Raw genomic sequence first — 22594 nt, 5'->3', positions numbered from 1 at the left:
ATCATGGCTCCCTGGAAGTGACGTCATCAGCCCGAGACGCAGCTCATTGATCCAGGTCCTGTCATGATGAGAGGAGACTTTCGAGTGGATAGTTTTTTTTTATTCAGTAGCATTAAAACATTTATGCACTGTAAAAAAATATTTAGCAGTTTAGTTGTTTCAACGAATTTTTTATGTTGACACAACTTGCAGTTACTGAATTTGTTCATTCAACTAAAAATTTTAAGTTTTCACTGTCTCAACTAGCTCGAAAGTTGACTCAACTAGATTATTTGTCCTCTCAACTTAAAAAATGTGTTGAATCAATGAAGCAGCAACATCACGTTCTCAACATCACTTATCAAAGTGTTATCACAAAGATCTTGTCATTCTCGTGAAAGCCATTTCAGACAGAAGAAGGTTGTCAGCCATACTGGTCAGCTTCTCCACAAAGCTTGGAAATTTTACTAGAATACAACTTTGGTAAGTTAAATATTTGTATTTATTTATTTATTTATTTATAAATAGTTATTTATTTAATTACGTGTAAAATTACATTTGTTGTCTCAGAAGAGTAAGTATGGTTTAAAGAGTTGTATATTCTGTATGTAAGTTACTGTATGTAAATGTTCGTTTCTCGCAATTCACGGCACTCTGAAGCCTCAAAATACAGGTGGTTCCACAGTATTTAGTTATAAATATTAAAACAAATATTCGGCCATGTAGTACTGAGCTGAACTTATGTGGAGAACGATAAAAATACAGTCAGTATTATTTGAGCCCAGCGCTGCGTTAGATGCCGTTCAAACAGACCGCGAGAGCGTAACGGATCACTGAATGGATTCAGAAAGACAAGAATACAAAAAAAGGAACTGCTTTAGACCTGACAGCGTAAAGCCATCCGTCAGAATATACATCAATGAAATATTAAGGAAAAAACAAGATTACTACTCGAACTGTTTATTCTCTGCATGTTATAAGGGAAACGAATGAGCACCATAGATGAGCACCTCCCTCAGTTCTTTTGAAACGCATAACATTACATTTGATATCGCTGACATAAGCTTGGTTCAGATTAAGTTCTGAAGGTAACGTCACAAACTCTTGCTTCAGTTTTCTGAAGTAACGTTAGTCATTCAAGTGCCCCACCAGAACTCAGTGTAATGCTTCGTGAATATCTGTTTTTATACAGTCTATGGTGAATATACGCTCATATGTAAACTGCATACGTTCAAAACTATATATTTTAGAATAACAGTAATAATAGCATAGCTATATCTTGTATAAACCATACAATAAGGATATACACAAATGTGTGAATTTTCCTTTTATTTATTTCTTGTGTTATTTAAAAGCATCGTCTGGATGGTAAAGTTTGTCTTTGGTAATTAAAACAATCTTGTCAATACATTTGACTTTCTCTGTAAAGATGTATTGATATATTTATGTTTATAGTTTTACAGTGTTTTAGCATGTTTCTGTATTTTTCATGTTTATGATATTTTGAAATGACTGAAGATCAGTGCAGAATTCAATAATCCTGGATGGACCGCAGCAAGTCCTTTTGCAGTTGAATCCATCAAAATGCTATGCAGACATAATGGAAATGACATTCACATTGTAGAGCTTGGACAAAGTTGTAAGTAAATTTATTTAATAAATAAATGCACATTTATTGGAGTCTATAAGCTTTATGATTGTAAGGCACAGTTTAATGCTTCCCTTTGTGTGTGTTCGTTCATTATCTGGCTCGGCTCGGTGTTCATCTTCAGTTCTCTCTTCACAGCAGTTCAGTCAGTGTAATACTGTTTGAGTAAATTAATTACTCCGGGATATTGGTTTGTTTGAACTCAGAGGGAGTGTCAGCCACATAAAAAAAGTTAACAGCTTAAGTCATTTGTGGATTAATGCGTATTGGAGACGCGAACCGTTTAAAACGATTCAGTTCGATTTGGTGAACTGGTTCAAAAAGATCCGGTTACATCAAGTAATTCGTTCACGAACCGGATATCACAAACTGCTTTGTTTTGAACTCTCTCACAACAGACACGGAAGAGAAGACAATGCTGAATAAAGTCACAGTTTTTGCTATTTTTGGACCAAAATGTATTTTCGATGCTTCAAAATATTCTAACTGACCCTCTGATGTCACATGGACTACTTTGATGATGTCTTTCTTACCTTTCTGGACATGGACAGTATACCGTACACACAGCTTCAATGGAGGGACTGAGAGCTCTCGGACTAAATCTAAAATAACTTAAACTGTGTTCTGAAGAGAAACGGAGGTCTTACGGGTTTGGAACGACATGAGGGTGAGTCATTAATGACATAATTTTGATTATTGGGTGAACTAACCCTTTAACCTACAAATGCTTTGTAATTTTGTGATTCATAGTGATTTCCTTTTTCTCTTATTAGCCAACTGATGATGAAGAGGTGGTGAAGGGGATGCATTTTGGACTCTTGGTGGTCACAGAGGAGAACCCTGCAACCCTCCTCCCAAAGGAAATTATTGATGTGGCTGTGGTGTTAGTGGAGCAGTTTTTGCTTGATGTCAAGCAAAGAGGACGTGTCAAATGCCTTTGGTGTTCTAATAGGGCTTCTTTATGCCCTGAATATCACTTACCCCAAGAAGGTCAAATATACATTTGAAGTACTCTAAAAAGTGCTGATGAAAATTGGTGGTGAGACATATTCGGCATATTGTTACTCACCCTCATGTCGTTCCAAACCTGCAAGACATTCAACTAGAGCCCAAGATACAGATCCCCTGTAAAGACCTCGTCTCAGAGGAGCACCAGGACAAGACCACAGGAAACAGATGATTCTTCTGCACAATCTGACTTTGCTGCAGCCTGGAATTGAACTACTGGTTCCGTCTGGTCAGAGGAGAACTGACCCCCAACTGAGCCTGGTTTCTCCCAAGGTTTTTTTCTCCATTCTGTCACCGATGGAGTTTCGGTTCCTTGCCGCTGTCGCCTCTGGCTTGCTTAGTTGGGGTCACTTCATCTACAGTGATATCATTGACTTGATTGCAAATGAATGCACAGATACTATTTAACTGAACAGAGATGACATCACTGAATTCAATGACGAACTGCCTTTAACTGTCATTTTGCATTATTGAGACACTGTTTTCCTAATGAATGTTGTTCAGTTGCTTTGACGCAATGTATTTTGTTTAAAGCACTATATAAATAAAGGTGATTGATTTGTCTCTGGAATACAAATTAAGATATTTTTAATGAAATCTGAGAGTTTTTTGTTCATCCATTGACCGTCTATGCAGCTACCACTTTCAAGCCCCAGTAAGGTAATAAAGACATCATTTAATACATGCTTTGTTTGTGGAAAAATATAAATATGTATAAAATATTAATCTATCAATCTCCAAAGCATGTTTACCTTTTCAACAAAGCACTCACATCACTTCATAAACTTGAGGTTAATCCACTGGAGTCACGTGGATTACTTAAATTATGTCTTTTTTATCTTACTGGGGCTTGAAAGTGGTAGCTGCATAGGCTCTCAATAGATGAACAAAAAACTCTCAGATTTCATTAAAAATATCTTAATTTGTTTTCCAGAGACGAATGAATGTCTTGCAGGTTTTGAATGACATGAGGGTGAGTAATGACAATTTTCATTTTGGGTGAACTAACCCTTTTAATGCTGTTTGAGAAATGCTTTTTAATGATAGTTGAGATTTGTTATGAATAGTGACATGATATTTTATGGTTTGCTTTTCAACAGTTTTCTCATTTCATTCACTCTATGAAGTTGTGCATACTCCATACTCATTTTTGTTTTGTTGAGCAGACAAAATCTTGTTTTGAGCAAATAATTTTCATGTGTCATGTTCTTGAATTTGATTTTTTTTAATTCTATTGCACTTAATTCAAGCTGATGTTAATGTCATTATACTGACAAATTTTTATTCTAACGTTTGACATTTATCAAAAGCTTGTATCCTGTTGCTTTAATGTGTTTTAATGTTTTTATTCAAGGAACAATTAATTCTACTCATTCATATAAAGTATAACTTAAATTCAATGAATTTATATTTTTGTAAATGTTATAATACATGTTAAAGTTATGTTTTTTTTTTTGTACTCCGCTTTTGTCATGTTAAGTTGAGTTGAAGTTGATTTAACTAATAATTTTAAGGCAACCGTGTAAACTTATTGGTTAATTGTTACAACAAACTATATGTATTTAATATTAAGTTGAGTGAACTTAAAATAGTTTGTTCATAAAATATTATATTAAGTTGAGTGAACTTAAAATAGTTTGTTCATATAATATTAAATTAAGTTGAGTGAATTTAAATTTGTAAATTAACTTAATCCCTTTGATTGCTTGAATAAGTTGATACAACATTTAATCTTAAATTAGGATAACAAAACAAAGTTATTCAAATAACAACAAAAAAATTGTTGAAACAACAAAATTACTTGTTGTAAAAACACACATTTTTAACTTCAATGAACTCAAAATTGTAAGGCAACCAGGTAACTTACTTTTTTTAATCAAACTAACAAAAAAATTTTTACAGTGTGTTTTTGTTTTATTAACTTTATTAACAAATGCATATGTGTATTAGCAGTGTTGGCTCAAGTTAAAGAAGTTGTTACCATGAACATCTGTTGTTTATTTCTCTCGATGTGCACACTTTTATAGCATTAAAATGTGTATTTTTTCATTTGGTTAACAGCAAATGTTTGTTTAAAATCTCTTAACTTGTGGGAAGACGCCAGCGCACTGAAGCGTTTATTTAATAATAAACTTTATTTTTATTTTTTTCGTATATATATATAAGGCGTTAAATTGACTCCATATTTTCTTTTACTGTCTATGATATTAGCCTGAAACGTCCACACACAGGACATCCCCGAGCTGCTGTGATCTTCCGGCCAGCAGGCGGCTGTAGTTAGTAGTAGTGAGTCGTCAACAGCGGAACTCGCGCAGAAGAAATCGACTTGTTGTTTGGGGACCTGCAGAGCTGCCGTTGTACTTCTTTAACGGCTGTTATATCATTCGTATTGCGAGATAAGACAGCGGCTCTGAAGCGCTGGACCCGTAAACCTCTCAGATTTCCCGGTGGTCGTCAGGTAACGTCAGCTGATCATGAACGTGGCGAAGAGTGGTTACCACGTTTTCTGTGCCAACTCCACGCCCGCGTGCACTGAGCTCTCTAAGAAGATTACCGAGTAAGTGTCCTGTGCCCAGCTGCTCAGTATTTCACAAAGACCTTGATTTCAGATGCGGATCTTGTTGTTGTATGAATATGCAGCGGTGTTACTGGGATCTCGGCCTGTAGCTCTGATCAGATTCAGTGGCCTGTGCTTTTTCTTCAGGACATTATTTTGATGGCAGCTGCTGTTGATCTATAAAGTATATGCGCACCAGGGTTTGGGATTACTTACTGTGGAAAAATGTTTTCTCCACAGAATATTGGTCTATTCACATACAGTGGGCTCTTGAAAGTAGTCTGTATTTATTACAAACAGAGCCTGAAATAATTCAATCAGGTTGTCATGCAGCTGTGCTTCAAAGTGACTCTGATGTCAGGAAGGTTTGTCATGTGTGTGTTGATCTTCTGCTTGTGTCTGCGCAGGCGTCTTGGAGTTGAACTGGGGAAATCTGTGGTTTACCAGGAGTCCAACAGAGGTGATCAATACACTTCATTTACACACATACTCTTGTTTGTTAGAGTGACCCTACACCCGGTCACATTCTGACATGGACTTAAATGGATGTCTCATTACAGTTGTCTTCAAATAGTTCATGTGTATCGGTCTCAAAGTCAGCACAGTTCATATTACAATAATGTTCAATTCATCACACAAAACTCAACGGGTCTCATTCACTATTAATTGCAATTTTTTGTATTTGTATGCACAGGAGAACTTCTATGATGCAATTAATTTGAGATGAAATATCAGTGTATAAAATTTCATCTTAACATAATTAAATGGCCACCCAGATTGATTTGTTTTTTTGAATGAAGAATTAGTTTTAGTATGAAAGTCATTGCTAAATAATGATTTGTTCTTAAAAATTCAGATTTTCAAACAAAATTAGCATTTTCTTCATTAAGGTCGACCCAATCAGGTCTAAATAATTGCTTTTCCATTGATATTTTGATGTTTTTGCTTTTATCTGACAGAAACGAGGGTTGAGATCAAAGAGTCTGTGAGAGGCCAAACGATCTTCATCATCCAAACCATTCCCAGGTCAGAGTTTGAGCTTTATAAGCCATATATTCACCAGATACGTGCCGTGAGCTCTCAGCAGGCTCAGAAGCGCTGAAGTCTGTTTGTCTGTGTCTGTCAGAGATGTCAACACTGCCATCATGGAGCTGCTGATCATGGCCTATGCCCTGAAGACCTCCTGTGCCAAGAACATCATCGGCGTGATCCCGTACTTCCCCTACAGCAAACAGTGTAAGATGAGGAAGAGAGGATCTATCGTGTGCAAACTGCTCGCGTCCATGTTAGCTAAAGCAGGTAATGGCTTCTGATGATGGCTGTCATGTTCCTACTTCTAACAGTCAGTCTTTATTATCATACATACATCATAGACACTGGTTGACTGCTCCAAATTAAAAATACATAAACCGTATCCAATATGTGTTAATATTTCACTGATATAGAAATGTGTTAGGCTTTATCATTACAGATAGAGAGTGTCATTTAAGCAGCTTATAACAGTTTTCCATGTTCACCAGGTCTGACTCATATAATCACCATGGATCTGCACCAGAAAGAGATCCAGGGCTTCTTTACGTTCCCCGTGGACAACCTGCGGGCTTCTCCGTTCCTGCTGCAGTACATTCAGGAGGAGGTGGGCAGCATTTACAGACATTAACTTCACTTTTGATATATATAAAGGAAAACAGAAAAAAAAACTAATAATATAATTTTCTGTTCTTCTCATTTCTGCTTTGCCTAGATTCCTGATTATAGAAATGCTATAATTGTTGCCAAGTCTCCATCTGCTGCAAAAAGGTAACAGCTTCTGTAATTGTGCTAGAAGGAATTTAAAATGTACATTTTCTGATTTTAAGGGGACATCTGGATGTGGAGCGTAGTGAAATGTGTTGAAGAGAGATGAGAGCACAACATTTGTAGCCGGAAGCATTATTACATCAGCCAAAAAGAAGAAAGAAAACATGCAATGGCAACAAAAGAGGATATTTTGAAGAATGTTGATATTTTGAACAGTTGATCGCACTCTTAGAGTTGGTTAAACTTAGAAACAAAGGTTCACCTGCTACCTTAAAAATCTGAGTAAAAGATATTGTTTTTCAAATCGAAAAGGTGTGTATAATTAACTAATGCTTAACAAATGATTTAACAACAACCTTGGAAGAAAAAGCAAACAAAAACTTCTGGTAACTGTTTGGCTCCTCAAAATATCTTTGTGTTTATTAGAAAAAATAAATTCTTGCAGAGAATGTCTTGAGAGTGGGGGGAAAAAGACAAAATGTTCATTTTTGAGTGATCTTAAAGTCTTCAGGACTCCATAACAAACCACTCATCTACAAATCTCTGTTTGTGTTCCCTCTCTTGCCGTTGTCTGTCCAGGGCTCAGTCGTATGCGGAGCGTCTGCGTCTCGGCCTGGCCGTCATGCACGGGGAAGCTCAGTGTTCAGAGTCAGACATGGCAGATGGGAGGCATTCTCCTCCGTGTGTCCGCAACACCATCGGTCACCCTGGACTGGAGCTGCCATGTAAGAGCCAGCACACTGTGAATCTGTGTCCTGTTTCTGAACATCCCAACAGATCCAAACACACGGAGTATAACACACCCAGGTCATACACACAAACTAGAGCAGAAAGACAGCAACAACACTAAACCTGCCAAAAATATGTCCTGATTATATTTCACCCCTGAAATCAAAAGAACGCAATAGTAGATTATGGTATTTTTCACAAAGAAAATTAAGATTAATATTTGTGGCACACTTACATTTTATATTGACGTTTTTTCAGCAAAATGGAAAAACAAATCTCATTATGGTAATAAAAAAAGCGGTATGTTATTAAATTGTGAATCATTTGTAACTCATGGTAGTATTTGTTGTATTGCCTTTGAATAAGAAGAAACATAGTATTGTAGTAATATTTGACTCTATTGCATTACGATGATCTGATTTTGGGTGAAATGTGACCTGGACATGTTTTTTGTAAGTTTTAGCTGAGTTCATACAAAATGACTGATTCCAGAGATTAAGGAGTTCAGGATAGGTTCTCCCATTCATTTATCACTGTTTCTAGATGTTTGCAAAGACTTTATCTCAAAACCTCCTGAAATGAGCTGCTGAGACAGCACTGAGTCTCCTCTGTTCAGTTCCAAACCTATTGAGCGATCCAACTGGAACAAAACAAAAACTCAAAAGTGACAGGAATGAGCAATAATGAAAACTCATTAATTGCACGATACTTGTACATTTATGAGTAATAGCTCCACACAAATATGTCAAAATGGGGTCTTAGTTTGGCTTCAGTACTTCATTTCAGATAATCAGCAGCTCTTGACACTTTATGGTCTTGTGGTTTTAAAACAATTCTTTAAAAATAGATCTGTCTGAAGCATGTGCATTTATGGACCAACAGTTTAAAACTGCACAAACTCACAACAGAACATGTTATTTCCTGTTACAAGTATTATATTCCATGATGAAGTTCAGTTCTGGTGTGTTTAGATCGACACCAGTAAGTGAAATCGATACGTCAGACGTCTAGGTTTTGAGACACCATTATTATTTTTACAGTTTCATGTGCTAAGCGTTCTAGATTTCAAGATTCTCACTTATGTATCTCCTTGCACACACAGTTGCCTCAGTGTAGAAGGGAGTAAAGATCATAAAGAAACTGATATTTAGCATATTAATATCTGAGCAGGTCCAGTCAGTGTGATGTGTGTTTGGCCTTTGTGTATTAACAATGCCTGAGAGAAGTTCACTTCAAGTGGCTCTGTGTACATTTATGTTTTTATATGGACTTAGACAGTCCTTTAAAAAAAGACCCTCCCTTTGCTCAATTTCAAAGCACTAAATTCAACAGAAAAGTTTAAGAAGTTAATTTGAAAGCTATATATATAGTACATTTGGGCAAGGTTTAATAAGGATTGTTGAAGTCCTGGTTTGTTGTCTGTATGTTTTATCATTTGTGTGTGGATTTTTGTTTAACGTGATGTTTATTTATTGGTGATAGGCAAACAACAAGCTCCGTTCCCAGGCATAGAGCTCCCAAGTATGATGGTTAACTCTATTTGCTACCGATCACAGCAGTGAAAGCGCTCCGATGGTTCCTATTGCATGTGTGCAGTGGGTGAGGTCTCTCAGTGTCTGTGATCCCAGCACTCTGAAGCTGACACAGAGCGAGCAGTTACTAATTACAGTTAGTAATTATTACAAAGAGTGGGTATGGGCGGTATGTCCAATATATCACAAGACAAGTATTTTTATATCATGCTAACAGTATTCATCACATTAGTTATTTTCAATAAAACAATTTAATAAAAATGTCTCAATGACTACTTTTGCAAATGAAAGGTACTTCATTTTATACAGTTTTATTTATTTTCATGTGAAATAAAACATAGTTTGTGACAATTTTGATCACTAGAAGCCATTGTAAAATAGACAATAAAAACACACATAGCAGCATTAATTAATCTTCATTTCCACCGCCCATCCTTAATAATTTGTACTAATAATGGTAAAAATGGATGTCTATGCTTCAGAGTGCTTCAGTCAAATAGCACTAAGAAGCCTCAAATGAAGTGCTGCTTCTCAAATTCCATGTATTTACCATCGTTCAGAACTGGAACCATTGAATGTGTCCGAGAGCAATGCCTTTATTTGTGACCAGGCTCATCTTGCCAGTCATGCTTGCTTCTGAACACCCCTAGACTAGAGTTCTCAAATGGTAGTGTTTTAGCTGCTTGTAACCAAGGGCCCTGCATTGTCTTGGAAACACATGACCTTAAATAAATAGAGGAAGGTGTTCACTGTTAGTTCATATAGTATGTAGAATTATAGGGTTTGATACAGGGTAAGGAAAACAATAAATAGATAAAAATATGCTAGCATATATGGAGTCAGCATATGCGGAGTCAGCATATGCTTTGTGTTAAAAAGTACAAAGAGAGAAACCGTATTTAGAAAATTTTAAATATCTATTGTCCTACTTTAAATTTGCTATATATCTGCACTTGTTGGGGTCGCTCACACTGGACGTCATCTTTGATTCCGTCACTGTTGTTTATTTAGTTTTAATTATTGATATTCTACTGTATGTATATTCATTGTCTAGTGCCATGAGCTCCACATTCTCTAGTGATGCACCGAAATGTGCGAAATGACGATTTTTGATCGTGGACAGTTAAAATGTCCCCACAATCTGCTTTTGAAGTACTATTATAGTATCATCGTGCTACAAAGCACATTATATCTATTTGCAATAAACTGTACAACAAGACATTCATTCACATCAAATGTTTACTCTGGTAGAGTTACAATCACGGCACACTGCACTTATTCGCAATCGCAAAAGTACCATATTTGCATGTGCTTTAAAGCCTTGTCAGTTAAACATTAAAAAGCCTGTCAAACAGCACCTGGTTGCTAATTTATTTTTGACATCTGATTACACTAATACTTTCCAAAACACACAAGGTTTATATATAAACACAGTTGTTTATGTCTAAAATGAAAGCAAACAGTTGAGAGAAAAAACGGCTGCGTGTCTGTATATTATATGCGTGGAGCTCTTAAAGTGACAGCAGTCTAATAGTACTAAACATGCTGGCTCTTGACATTAAAGGGATAGTTCACCCAAATTTATGAAAGTCATTGGTGACCAGCAACTGTTTACTTACTCACATTCTTCAAACGAACTGTTATGTTCAACAGAAACTCATTCGGGTTTAAAACAACTTGAGAGTGAGTAAATGAAGACAAAATGTTCATATTTGGTCGAACTATTCCGTTAATCTAAAAAAAATACAAAAAAAAAAAAAAAACTGCTTTTGACTGAAAACCTTTAATACAGTTGTTAATAAGAATCGATGTATACATTTATAACTCCTGTTAAATACACCTACCCTACCAGAAAAATAAAGCACTGTTTGTTTTATTTGTATTTTATGTGCATTTTTAATGTCTATCTTTGTTCTTTGTTATTTTTATAACAAACATAAAATTACAAAGATCTCCACCTACTTTGGCCTAAATATAGATATTTTTACTTTGTAAAGCTTTGTTTTTAAAATATGGAAATAATGTTGGCTGTACTGCGCAGACAACATGCAAAATAGTTATATCAACATGACAAAAAAAAAAAAAATCATTTCTGAAAACAAATCATGATATATTTTTGCAAAATCCCCCACCCCTACACCAAAATAGTTTTTTTTTTTAAGCTGAAACATTGAAAGCAAAATTAAAGTTTTCATTTAGTTAAAAAACAAAACATAAAAGTTTTTACATTGTAATTTGTTTTATGCTGTTCAGGGTGTAGTGTTCTCAGATGAAAATGAAACCAGCTGTAGTAAATTTCCTCAGCAACATGATATTTTTAGGCAAACAAATGTTAAACATTGTCACTCTACTATCCTTTTTGATATCTCTGCTGACATTTAGTTGTAGTTTATTCACACTGTGTGGACTAATGTCACTGAGAGTCAAAATGAGTCACCGGAAAAGTGTTCATAAAATTTCACACTGTGGTCAATGATTTTGGCCCCTTCAGTTATTTTGGCTTAAGCAGAATTTCCCTTTTGTTTAATGCAGTATCCAACCGCATCAGACAGCAGATCACTGTCTGCATTGGTAGTCGCTGCATTTGTCACTTCTCCTTTGAATCTCTGCCATCTAACTAACAACTGCAGGAAAGTTATATCATCAGTACCATTGGCTGATAACACCACAAGATGTCTGCAAAGATAGCAGACAGCAATTTCACTTTTAATTGTTTGAAAAAACTGAATTTGAATGTACTTTAGACTGTGGAGAAAGATTAGGACTGGATATTGCAAAATATAAAATCTCTTTTCTTCCCTCTCTCTCTATAGAATGTTTGACTGATTCAGTATATATTGTTATTATTATAAATTTAATTAGTAAGTCTAAAAATGCAACTACAACATGATTCAAGTAACATTATGACGTATTAAAAACCATCTTTTTAATGAAACTTCTTCCAGTGCAGCACACATGAAGTAGTCCACATGCCTTAAATGTCAAACAAATTCACTTGTTAAATATCTTTGCAGAAAAGATGCATGGAATATGAAGGCAAATATCGTACAGTAAACATTTGCAGCGTCTCGTGCATGTTCTGACATGAAACAAAATTCGGTCCATCATTGCCCCACGGCTACTGTACCTCTTAAGCCAAGAACCCGTCCTCTGTGAATGGCACCTTATAAATTATAATTAGGAGAGGTGTCTGTAATCCTCATTAGCCTTTAAAAACGAAGGTATAAATATGGAATAGCTCTGTGGGTCGTGCTCTTGCTCAAAGGCATGTGTTGAAGGCATGCATAACTCCTCTAACCCCCCTCTATTCTTAAATCGACCCACCAGTCTCTCTCTCTCATGGTTACCTGGATTGGAGTGTATGTTTTGGCTTGTTCCTGTGTCTTTCCTCTGGATGAATGACATTAGCCCTTCTTGACCACTCCTAAATTACAGCAATGTCTTGGAGTCTGTCATGCTGACTCGAGGACAGATTGATGTGTAGTTTCCTGCACTGACTCTAGTGTAAACCTCTAGATATTTGCTTCTATGATTGGGTATATTGGGGACCAAGAACTGATCATTTTGATTTCTGCATGGCATGAGTTTTTCATTCCAATTTGGATTGACTTGTAGTTGGGGTAAAATGGGAAGCATTCTCCAGCAGGCTAGTGCTACAAAATGTGTACTTGGGGTACATGCTGGACTCCTTAAATTCTAGTTTTACCATTTGAGTATATGGGTTGGTTGGGGTATTGCCTAAACTTCCAGGCCACCACATAAACTTGAACCCATCTTACCCAATCTACTTTGATGATGACATGTGATTGATTGGCCTCTTGGTCTGAGAACTGTTTTCTGGAAAGATATGACAAACTAGTTGATATTTGTCTTTGTAGTAATGATGGCCAAGGAGAAACCACCCATCACTGTTGTCGGAGATGTTGGAGGCCGCATCGCCATCATTGTCGTAAGAAATTGGACTAGTTCTCAGTGTGACGATCATTTTTGATTGACTGGACAAACATTGCATGTTGTGTTCGTCCTGTAGGATGATATCATCGATGATGTGGAGGACTTTGTGGCAACCGCTGAGATTCTGAAGGAGAGAGGAGCTTATAAGATCTACGTCATGGCCACCCATGGCCTCTTGTCTGCAGACGCCCCGCGCCTCATCGAGGAGTCCGCCATAGACGAAGTGAGTCTTTCAGCTAATCGTTGCACTTTAACACTAAGTGATTCTATTCACATTTGAAGTATGACAATCCCAGATTTACTGTGACTCAAATACTGATGCACTCAAAAGTGTATAAAATGATGACCAAATGTTTGGGATATCTTTATGGTCTTTCAGGTTGTGGTGACCAACACTGTCCCTCACGAGGTGCAAAAGCTCCAGTGTCCTAAGATCAAGACAGTGGATGTCAGTATGATCCTGGCCGAGGCTATCCGACGCATTCACAATGGGGAGTCCATGGCCTACCTGTTCCGCAATATCACAGTGGACGACTAGCCAACAAGCACATTAGAGACAGAGGGAGGTGGGCCAATGAAGTTCCCCATTCCCAACACTTCTATCCCCTTCATTCCTCAAAGAAAACCCTTTTATTCAGCAAAACAATTGAAATAAACTTCCATTGCCAGGTGATATAAAATAAATGAAGACATAGTTAAACCTTTACATTCAAGCAATCCCCGGTGTGCAGATATGAACATAGATATGAAATGCTAATTCAATGTAAACATCATTTATGAAAGTTTTTTTTTTACTTTAAGTGATACTCTGCAGTAAAATCAACAGTTTTTGATCTAATGGTAAAACTTTGCAATAAGATTAATTAATCATCTTATATTAACTAGCAATTAGCTGTTTATTTGGTACAGATTTTAATATTAGTAAATATTGAACTTGAAGTGATGAATTAGAATTATTCTTATTTGTTAGTTGATGTTTACTAGTGTTAACATCTGGAATCATATTTTAAAGTGTTACACATCTACTTTACTGTTAGAAAACTGATGATTTTACTGCTTAACAGTATTTCTGGTCCGTTTTGGTTTAATTGTGCCGTAGCTGCTTCATTTTTGGATGAGCCATCCCTTTCATTTTGAAGTCTTTTTCATATTTACTCATCTCCTAAACATGTAATGATTTTTGTCTGTGCAACACAAAAGGCAAACCATCCGTTTTTGCTAATATTATAAGAGTGTCCAGCGTATATTTCTGTTGTTCCATGTGAGAGTCAAAGTCATACAGGATTGGAGTGTGAATACAGTAAATATTGATTTTTGCTTGAACTATTCCTTAAATGCTTAAACTCTACGGTGCACATTAAGGAATCAAAATATAGTATGTTACAGAAAATGCTGGTTTCTAAATGGTTTTATTTGGTCGATTTGTGTAATACATATTTACTCCAGACGACAAACAAATGAGCTCTAAATGAACCAAGTACTGTGCATACTTCTCATAAAACGCATCTGTACTCCTACATAACAAAACTAAGCCAGCAAAAATGGCATGTTCCTCAGTTTCAGTCGATTACATTTGTGTGCTAACGTCAAGATCTGTATTGCATTTGGGTTTGATCTTAAATGAACAATGTTAGCAATAGGCCAGTTATATACTGCAGACATATTAGCTTATCTAAATGCAGTATACTGTGATCACTTGGCTTGGTAGCAGTGACATCCACCCGATCAGATAAAACCATTTCGCTTTTGCTTCCTGATGAAACCTCAGCGGAGGTTGGGACAGGATTGTAAAACCGAATGGTTAGCTGATAACCACAATGCATGAGTTTCGAGCTGTCGGGTCAGTGTTCGTTTGAAGCACAGCTACACTTCTTTCTTTTAACAATGTTTTCCACTTCTCTATGTTCCTCATCAACTAGCCGTTTCTCAGTGCCTCACTCTGTGAGAGCGAGTCTGGTTGCTATGGCAACCTTATTCAGAGCTGTTCTAGCTATATTTTTGCATTAGCGCAAATATGGTCCAACCTTACGGAGAACATACGTTTTTGCTACAGCGTGTTGAAACTGTTGTTGCTTTGCTATCTTATTTTTGTAAATAAACACAAGTGATTTGCTTCATGCTGCTCAGGTGTGTCTTTATTGAACTGAAAACAAAAAAGCATGTGATATACTCGAGCGATCAGGTGCTGTCTGAGAATCTCCATCATGGCAGGATGTGATGTCATCGGTGGTCTTCAGTATTACAGGATGAGTTCGTAAAAGACCCTTTACTTGCTCTAAACTCCTCAGGTTTATTCACATGACACTGAGGAGCTTAGACCAAGTCAAGGGACCCAAACAAAAGAGTTGAACACTTTAAACAGGTTTTGTGATATTCAACACTGAGATCATTACACATCTAAAGCCATCAACCTTTTACCTTCTCTTTCAAAGAGTTTTCTTTATTTTCATGACTGAAAATTGTAGATTCACACTGAAGGCATCAAAACTATGAATTAACACATGTGGAATATATATGTGGAATTATACACATAACAAAAAATTGTGAAACAACTGAAAATATGTCATATTGTAGGTTCTTCAAAGTAGTCATCTTTAGCTTTGATTACTGCTTTGCACACTCTTGGCATTCTCTTGATGAGCTTCAAGAGGTAGTCACCTGAAATGGTCTTCCAACAGTCTTGAAGGAGTTCCCCGAGAGATGCTTAGCACTTGTTGGCCCTTTTGCCTTCTGTCTGCGGTCCAGCTCGCCCCTAAACCATCTGGATTGGGTTCAGGTCCGGTGACTGTGGAGGACAGGTCATCTGGCGCAGGACCCCATCACTCTCCTTCTTGATCAAATAGCCCTTGATGCCTTCAGTGTGACTCTACAATTTTCATAGTCATGAAAATAAAGAAAACTCTTTGAATGAGAAGGTGTGTCCAAACTTTTGGTCTGTACTATATATATATATATATATATATATATATATATATATATATATATATATATATATATATATATATATATATATATATATATGATATGTCACACACATTGATGCAGGTCCTTGAAAGTGCTTGAATTTATTTTGTGCAAGAAGTTTTCTGGAAAAAGAAATTAATATTATTCCCTATGGTCTGTTAAGGTGTAATTTTGCCAACAATTCATGGCCTATGCATAGACTGCTTACTTGATTTACACTAGTTATGCGTTACGTCCAGTGTAACAGGGGTACTTTGTATTGTCCATTTCCATGATGTTAGAGTGACCATATTTCCTGTTTTTCCCTGACCTTTCCTCTTTTTGGACCTAAAAAAATGCTTCTGGCCATTATTTCTGAATATACAAAATGTCGGAACTTCGTTCTCATTCTCTTTCTCTTTCTCTTTCTCTTTTTTTTTTTTTTTTGGCTACTTTTAACCTGTTAATGGGTTGATTTTCCCCAAAATTAAAATTAATGTTGAGTGTAAACCCATGAGGCAAGAAAAACTTAAAAGCATATTCATATATCTTAAAACTTCTGGTTACTTTTCAATAAAATTCTTGCAACAGTTAATATCATATCATTTTAGAATACAGTATATGATTTACTGAATATAATACAATACAACATATAGAATATCAAATCTCTTTTCTGCATAGCTGTGTTTGACACATGGAAACTGTAACAATGTATCTTACAAGATCGCTCTCACTTGAAATGTGTCCCCACATCAAGTCATTGAATTTGAGGGTATTGGACCTGGAAAGTCCTTGAAAGGTCGTTGAATTTGAAGTAAATCAAGGTGTGGGAACCTTGTATATACATTTGTGAAGAATCTTTACATTTCAAAAGAACAAGGTTGTACAAATATGCAAACATAAAAAGCCATACCTCTGATTGTTGTCCAGCTGCAGCAGGACTAAACCTCTGTTATCTGGGAAACAGTGTTGAGAGAGCAGCACTTATCTGTGTGAGGACGGCTGTAGGTCAGGACTGATGAACAGACAGCTGTGTGTTTAAACCAGACTCGAAGAGGAACTAGACAAGCAGCATTCAGAGGTCACTTCCCACTTTTGGCCTCAGGAAACAATACACCTTGTCTCTACTCTTCATATGAAAGAGGAAACACTCACAGTTTGTGTGTATAAATGGCTAACTGTATTTTAGTGCATAGACATTTTGTGAAACTTCATTACTTAGAAAAGTTGTTCCAAACCTGCATGACTGACTTTCATCTGTGCAGCGCAAAAAGAGATGTCCGGCACAATGTATTGTTTCAAGGCAATCTCAGAATGCATAATTCATGTTGAAAAGATCCAAAGATGACTTAAAAACATCCATATAACAATTTTCCATTTGTCTCCGATCCACAATTATTTAGATCACCTCTCAAAAGGATAAAACAAAGATATGTGAGTTTGGCCATTTGCAATACATATAAAACAACATTTTAACTAGAAACAGCTGTTCATTCTAAAACGTTTCACGTGAAAACACTTTAAGTGCCTTTAAAACATTATTAAAAGATCAAATTTAGTATAGACCTTTTTAATGATGCATACTTTATATTATAGGCAAGTGGTGTCTGAACAAGATGTGCTAGAAAGTGTTTTCATCTAACAGTTCTTTTTAACCGTTTGCTATGGGAAAATATTTAACATTATCTTTGTGCGTTGCATTTATTCTGAGTTCATCTGTTTGCCTGTACAAAGTATGCATCATCAGTAAGGTGAATACTGATTATGGCATTAATATATCACTGGCTTACCACATTAATGCAAACCTCACAAAAATAACTGGCGGTCAGTGGAGGAAAGCCTGTTTTGCCCTCCATGTGGGCGTTCCTGATGAAAGAGTGTGACGTCACGTGAAAACAATTAATTAAAGTGTTTTTCGCGGTTACATTTTCATGGCATATTTAATTTAATAATTTATGCATTTAGCAAACATGTATCCCAAGCGACTTACAGTGCATTCAGGCTAACAGTTTTTTAATCTAACCTGTGTTCCCTGGGAATTGAACCCACAACCTTGCACTGCTAATGCAATGCTCTACCACTGAGACACAGGAACACTATTTAACTTGTTTTTATCTATACAGAAAGTGTAGAAAGTGAAGGCAGGTTAAGGTTAGAAAGCTGGACATTTCAATCTATGATGTAGATGAGTTTGTTTCTTCACTGGAGTGGATATGTCACTTCCTCACCAGTGGATCCTCTGCAGTGAATGGGTGCCGTCAGAATGAGAGTCCGAACAGCTGATAGAAACCTCACAATAATCCACATGACTCCAGTCCATCAATTATAGAATTTTAAAGAAGAGAGCTATGTGTTTGTAAGAAACAAATCCATTAAAGACATTTTAACAACATTCAAACCATCACTCCTAAGAATCATAAAATCCATAAAAAGACTTCTGCCTGTGAAAAAGTCATTTGTGTAGAACTATTCTGGACTCTTTCTGCCTATAAACAGTGCTGGATCTGTGTATATTTCTCTCCTGATTCAGACAAGACAACCTTTTCACTGAGGAAAGCAATCTTATGGATTTTTGGTATTTTTGCTGGATGCAATGGTCAGGTGAAAAAAAAAAAAAAAAAGATTTAATTGTTTATTATGACCATGGAGCTTTGGAGTTCTGTGGATTATTAGATGTTTCTCTCTGCTTTTTGGATTCTGACGGCACCCATTCACTGCAGAGGATCCATTGGTGAGCAAGTGATGTAATGCTGAATTTCTCCAAACCTGTAAAGAAAGAAACTCATCTATATCTTGGATGATCTGAGGGTAAGTTAGTTTAATCAGAAAATGTTTTTTTTTTTTTTTTTTTTGATAAACTATTCCTTTAATATTTTAAGCAGTGTTGCTTCTCAAGCAAAGGGCCAGCGGAGTTTGTACTTCCTACACCAGCTGAGGAAGTTCAACCTGCCCCAGGAGCTGCTCACACACTTCTGCTCGGCCGTCTTTGAGTCCCTCCTGTGTTCAACTATAACTCCCTGCTTTGGTTCAGCCACCAAATCAGACATCAGGAGACAAATAGTCAGGACCGTTGAGAGGTTAATGCATCCCTGCACAAACTCTAAGACCTTTACACCTCCAGAGTGAGAGAAAGGGCTGAGAAATCACTTTAGAGCACACTTTCTCTATTAACTTTTGCCCTCTTGTTAGCACTGTAAAACACTGAGGAACCAGAACAGCCAGATAAAAGAACAGCTTTTCTCTCAGGCAGTATTGAGTCTGAAAAACTAAACAACTCTGCAAGAGCTGCAATGCTCTAATGCAGCACAAACGTTATGTGCCGCAGATGCAACACGCATAAAACGGGCCCTACATTGTCATTCAGTAGGTCATTAACTGTGTTTTAGGAACTAGTCGCTTCCTGTTGTGTCTATAAGGAACAATGAGCCTTTGTACACACAACACATTTCCCCGTTGCTTTATTTGTTCGCTGTATTCACTGCATATCACACACACAGCATGTGAAGTGAGGTGAGAAAGTTTAAGTCAGTCGATGCACCACAAGATGGCAATATTTTACAACTCCTGTAGGTTTCTCAATGCATCCTTGCTGACATGGAATTTGAGCTGTGGGAGACACTTGGTTTTTGATTGCTCTCTGGATTCTAGGACTGATAAAATTTCATAATTAAATGAGATCTGGACACAATTTGAGATCACTGGACTGGTTTTATTTCTCATGATCTCAAAACATATCCAACAACAAAAATTCAAACATTCTTATTAAATAGATTAGTTTACTTTCAGAAGTTATACATTTCTACCTTATTTACCCATAAAAGGTGCATATAAGTGCCTTAAAGGTACACATCTGTACCTAAAGTGTACATTTAATTTACTAGATGTTACATATTTTTACCTTTTGCAGAGGTACCACCCCAGTGACAGCTTTTGTACCTTTTTTTTCTGAGATGAATGGAGAGTGGAAAACAAATATATACATACATACATTTTCCTTTACAAGTTACAAAATAAAATAAAATGCATCTTATGAGTTTTTCATGGAGTAAAAGTGCATGTGCACAGTGCCAAACATTTTGAAAAATGGACACAGTGACTTTAATACTTGGTACAATGATTTGTAAAACAATGAATGTAATACAGTCAAATTTTAAATTAGAGTAAAAAAAAGCAATGTCATAAAAGACAAAACATTTTGATATAAACATGATTGAATATTGCAGAAGCTCTTTACACATCACTCAACTAAACTCAAAACCACTGTCAAAACCTTCAAGAGATTCTTTGTACAAATGCAACAATTCATTGACTTTTGATCATTGTCCTTTCCCTCGATCACCGTGGAGGATGCTGATTTTTGAGCAGGATTATAGGAAAAGAGCCTTCCACATCACTGCTTTGCTTTAACCCTCTCTGTTCTCAATAATCTTTTTCTTGCCAACTTTAGGAGACAGAACAGCTGTTGGTCTTGTTCATGGGCGGCCGCAGACTGATGTCCATGGGAAAGGTCTCTCTGCGACGGCGTAAAGCTGGGCTGAGGCGGCTGGGGAGGTTTGTTTGCTGGAGCAGCTCCCTGAACACCTCCATCACGTTTTCGTCTTCTTTAGCCGAGGCCTCCAGGAAACAGTTGTTCCAGTCCAGCTCCACCTTCACCAGCACATCATCCGCCGACACCCTCCGTTCCAGCTGTCTGTCTTTTTTGTTGCCCACCACCACGATGGGTGTGAGCTTGTCCTCCTTGACCTCCAGGATTTCCTCACGCAGTCTCTTGACGGCTTCTAGAGATTCGGGGTCGTCCACGGAGTAGACCAGGGCGAATGCATCACCATTCTGGATGGAGAGCTTCCGCATGGCTGGGAAGGAGTAGCTGCCGCTCGTGTCCATGATGTTAATGGTCACTTTGACTCCAGCCACCTCATACTCCTTGAAGTGGAGCTCCTCCACCGTGCGTCGATGTTTGGGGTCAAAGCTGTCTTGCAAGAAGCGTTTAATCAGAGCTGTTTTTCCCACGCCAGCGGCTCCCATGAACACCAAGCGCACTTCAGTCTTTTCCTTCACTTCCAGAGACATCCCTCCCAATCCCAAAACCAAGCTCTCTCTACTTTATCTAAGTCTTACAGTCTGGATTTGCCTGCAGCTCCCTGTGAAGACCTCGGACTTCTGGATCTTTTGATTGTATCTGTCTCAGAGCGTGTGAAATGTCAAACGGTAAGCTGTTGCAGCTCCATCTGTGTTGTGTGTTCTCGTGCCCTATTTATGGCCTTTCTCAATAGCAGGGATTCCACGCCCTCTCCAGAGCTCAGCCAATCAGCTTGCAGCAGCATCTCCTGCTGCCAATCACAAGACGCTATGCAGATGAGATACAAGCTCTTGCTGTTGAAGGAGAGCTGATGTAGAGGAGAGTTGTCAAATGTGTTTTGTGCCTTGAATACTGAAGTTATCAGGCGTTTTTGGAATAAGATTTGTGAGTTTAATATGCAAAGAGCTTGGATTTCGCATTTTGCCCATTTTTTATATTTGCATGAACACTGTAAAGTTCTTGCATGACTAGTCCAGAAGTAGTTAATCTTATTTTTCTAATATTATATAAACAGCATCAGTCATTAAAGCATCTTTTGTATCTATAATGCACACCATAGCACTGTTCCAACACAATCCAGCTGGATTTTAAGGCATCACGGGTGTTATTCTTCACATACTGGCTGTCAAGTTACATTATTTTGATACACTAGAGTGTATCCTTCAGGCAGAAGGCAATCTTGTGAATACAAAGGATGGACTTATCATTGAAACAATGTTTTTCTAACATAAAAATATTCTTCATGAGTCCTGTAAAATCTATCTGTCATTACACATATAGTGATAAAATATGGTTTAATAATTGAACAATTCTGAACATCTCAGTGGCAAGGCACATTTTCTGCATTGCATAAGATCATTTTGTCTGAACAAGTATATTTATTCATATGACAATTATCATTTATTTAAGCCCTTTTTGAGTTTCCTCTCATACCTGTTTCATTTTCTGTTCAAGAAGCGTATGTGTAATGCACAAAATTAAGTGATCTTGCATATGAAATGGGTATGCTTGCACATAATTTGCATTTAAATGAGGTATTTAAAATAAAAAATGTAAATGCTTTCTGGATTTTAGATCCATAAGTCAAATGTGTCGGAATAGATATGACTCTCAGAGGTTCAGTTGAGAATAATGAGAGGGTTACTCGGCTAAATGTGAACATGTCTTTCTCCTCTCACATTTTTGATGTGAACAGTAATGTACTCATTAGATGAGCATGGAAGAGACTTGGGAAAGATAATATGGCACAGTGAGCTCATGTGGTGCATGGAGGGGTGTGCGTGTGCACACAAACGTTGATATATTGATTTTCGGGGACTCTCCTTAGGTGTAATGCTTTCTTTACTATAAAAGCGGAATCCCTC

At 37.0% G+C, this 22594-nt stretch overlaps 2 protein-coding genes across 3 annotated transcripts; one reads left to right on the top strand and one right to left on the bottom strand.

Moving 5' to 3' along the window:
- The first annotated feature begins 4923 nt into the window (after window positions 1–4923).
- LOC113053107 (phosphoribosyl pyrophosphate synthase-associated protein 1) lies at window positions 4924–15327 on the top strand. 2 transcript variants are annotated; one of them, XM_026217823.1, is made up of 11 exons: window positions 4924–5192; window positions 5600–5652; window positions 6152–6218; window positions 6319–6491; window positions 6713–6828; window positions 6937–6992; window positions 7572–7717; window positions 9204–9242; window positions 13132–13202; window positions 13284–13430; window positions 13587–15327. In XM_026217823.1, exons 1-11 carry the CDS (start codon window positions 5110–5112, stop codon window positions 13743–13745), a joined length of 1110 nt encoding a protein of 369 aa, XP_026073608.1. In that variant the 5' UTR covers window positions 4924–5109; the 3' UTR covers window positions 13746–15327. The 2 variants fall into 2 exon arrangements, with proteins under 2 accessions (XP_026073608.1, XP_026073617.1); XM_026217832.1 differs by lacking the exon at window positions 9204–9242 and having other exon boundaries at window positions 4926–5192.
- Window positions 15328–19844: 4517 nt separating this feature from the next.
- Window positions 19845–21429, bottom strand: LOC113042120 (GTP-binding protein Rhes). The gene has a single exon (XM_074559796.1). It carries the CDS (start codon window positions 21218–21220, stop codon window positions 20594–20596), a length of 627 nt encoding a protein of 208 aa, XP_074415897.1. The 5' UTR covers window positions 21221–21429; the 3' UTR covers window positions 19845–20593.
- Window positions 21430–22594: the final 1165 nt, after the last annotated feature.

Source organism: Carassius auratus, chromosome 3 (genome assembly GCF_003368295.1).
Source record: "Carassius auratus strain Wakin chromosome 3, ASM336829v1, whole genome shotgun sequence".
In the NCBI taxonomy this organism is placed as follows: Eukaryota; Metazoa; Chordata; class Actinopteri; order Cypriniformes; family Cyprinidae; genus Carassius; species Carassius auratus.
The sequence above is the reverse complement of the archived record's forward strand: the minus strand, read 5'-3'. Positions and strand labels throughout refer to the sequence as shown.

Excerpts from the sequence above, each read along its gene's own strand:
- LOC113053107 (XM_026217823.1), top strand. The coding sequence starts at position 5,110 with ATGAACGTGGCGAAGAGTGGTTACCACGTTTTCTGTGCCAACTCCACG. Across the intron at positions 5,653-6,151 it reads TTACCAGGAGTCCAACAGAG|AAACGAGGGTTGAGATCAAA; the intron begins GTGATCAATACA and ends TTTATCTGACAG. Across the intron at positions 7,718-9,203 it reads CCCTGGACTGGAGCTGCCAT|GCAAACAACAAGCTCCGTTC; the intron begins GTAAGAGCCAGC and ends TATTGGTGATAG.
- LOC113042120 (XM_074559796.1), bottom strand. The coding sequence starts at position 21,220 with ATGTCTCTGGAAGTGAAGGAAAAGACTGAAGTGCGCTTGGTGTTCATG.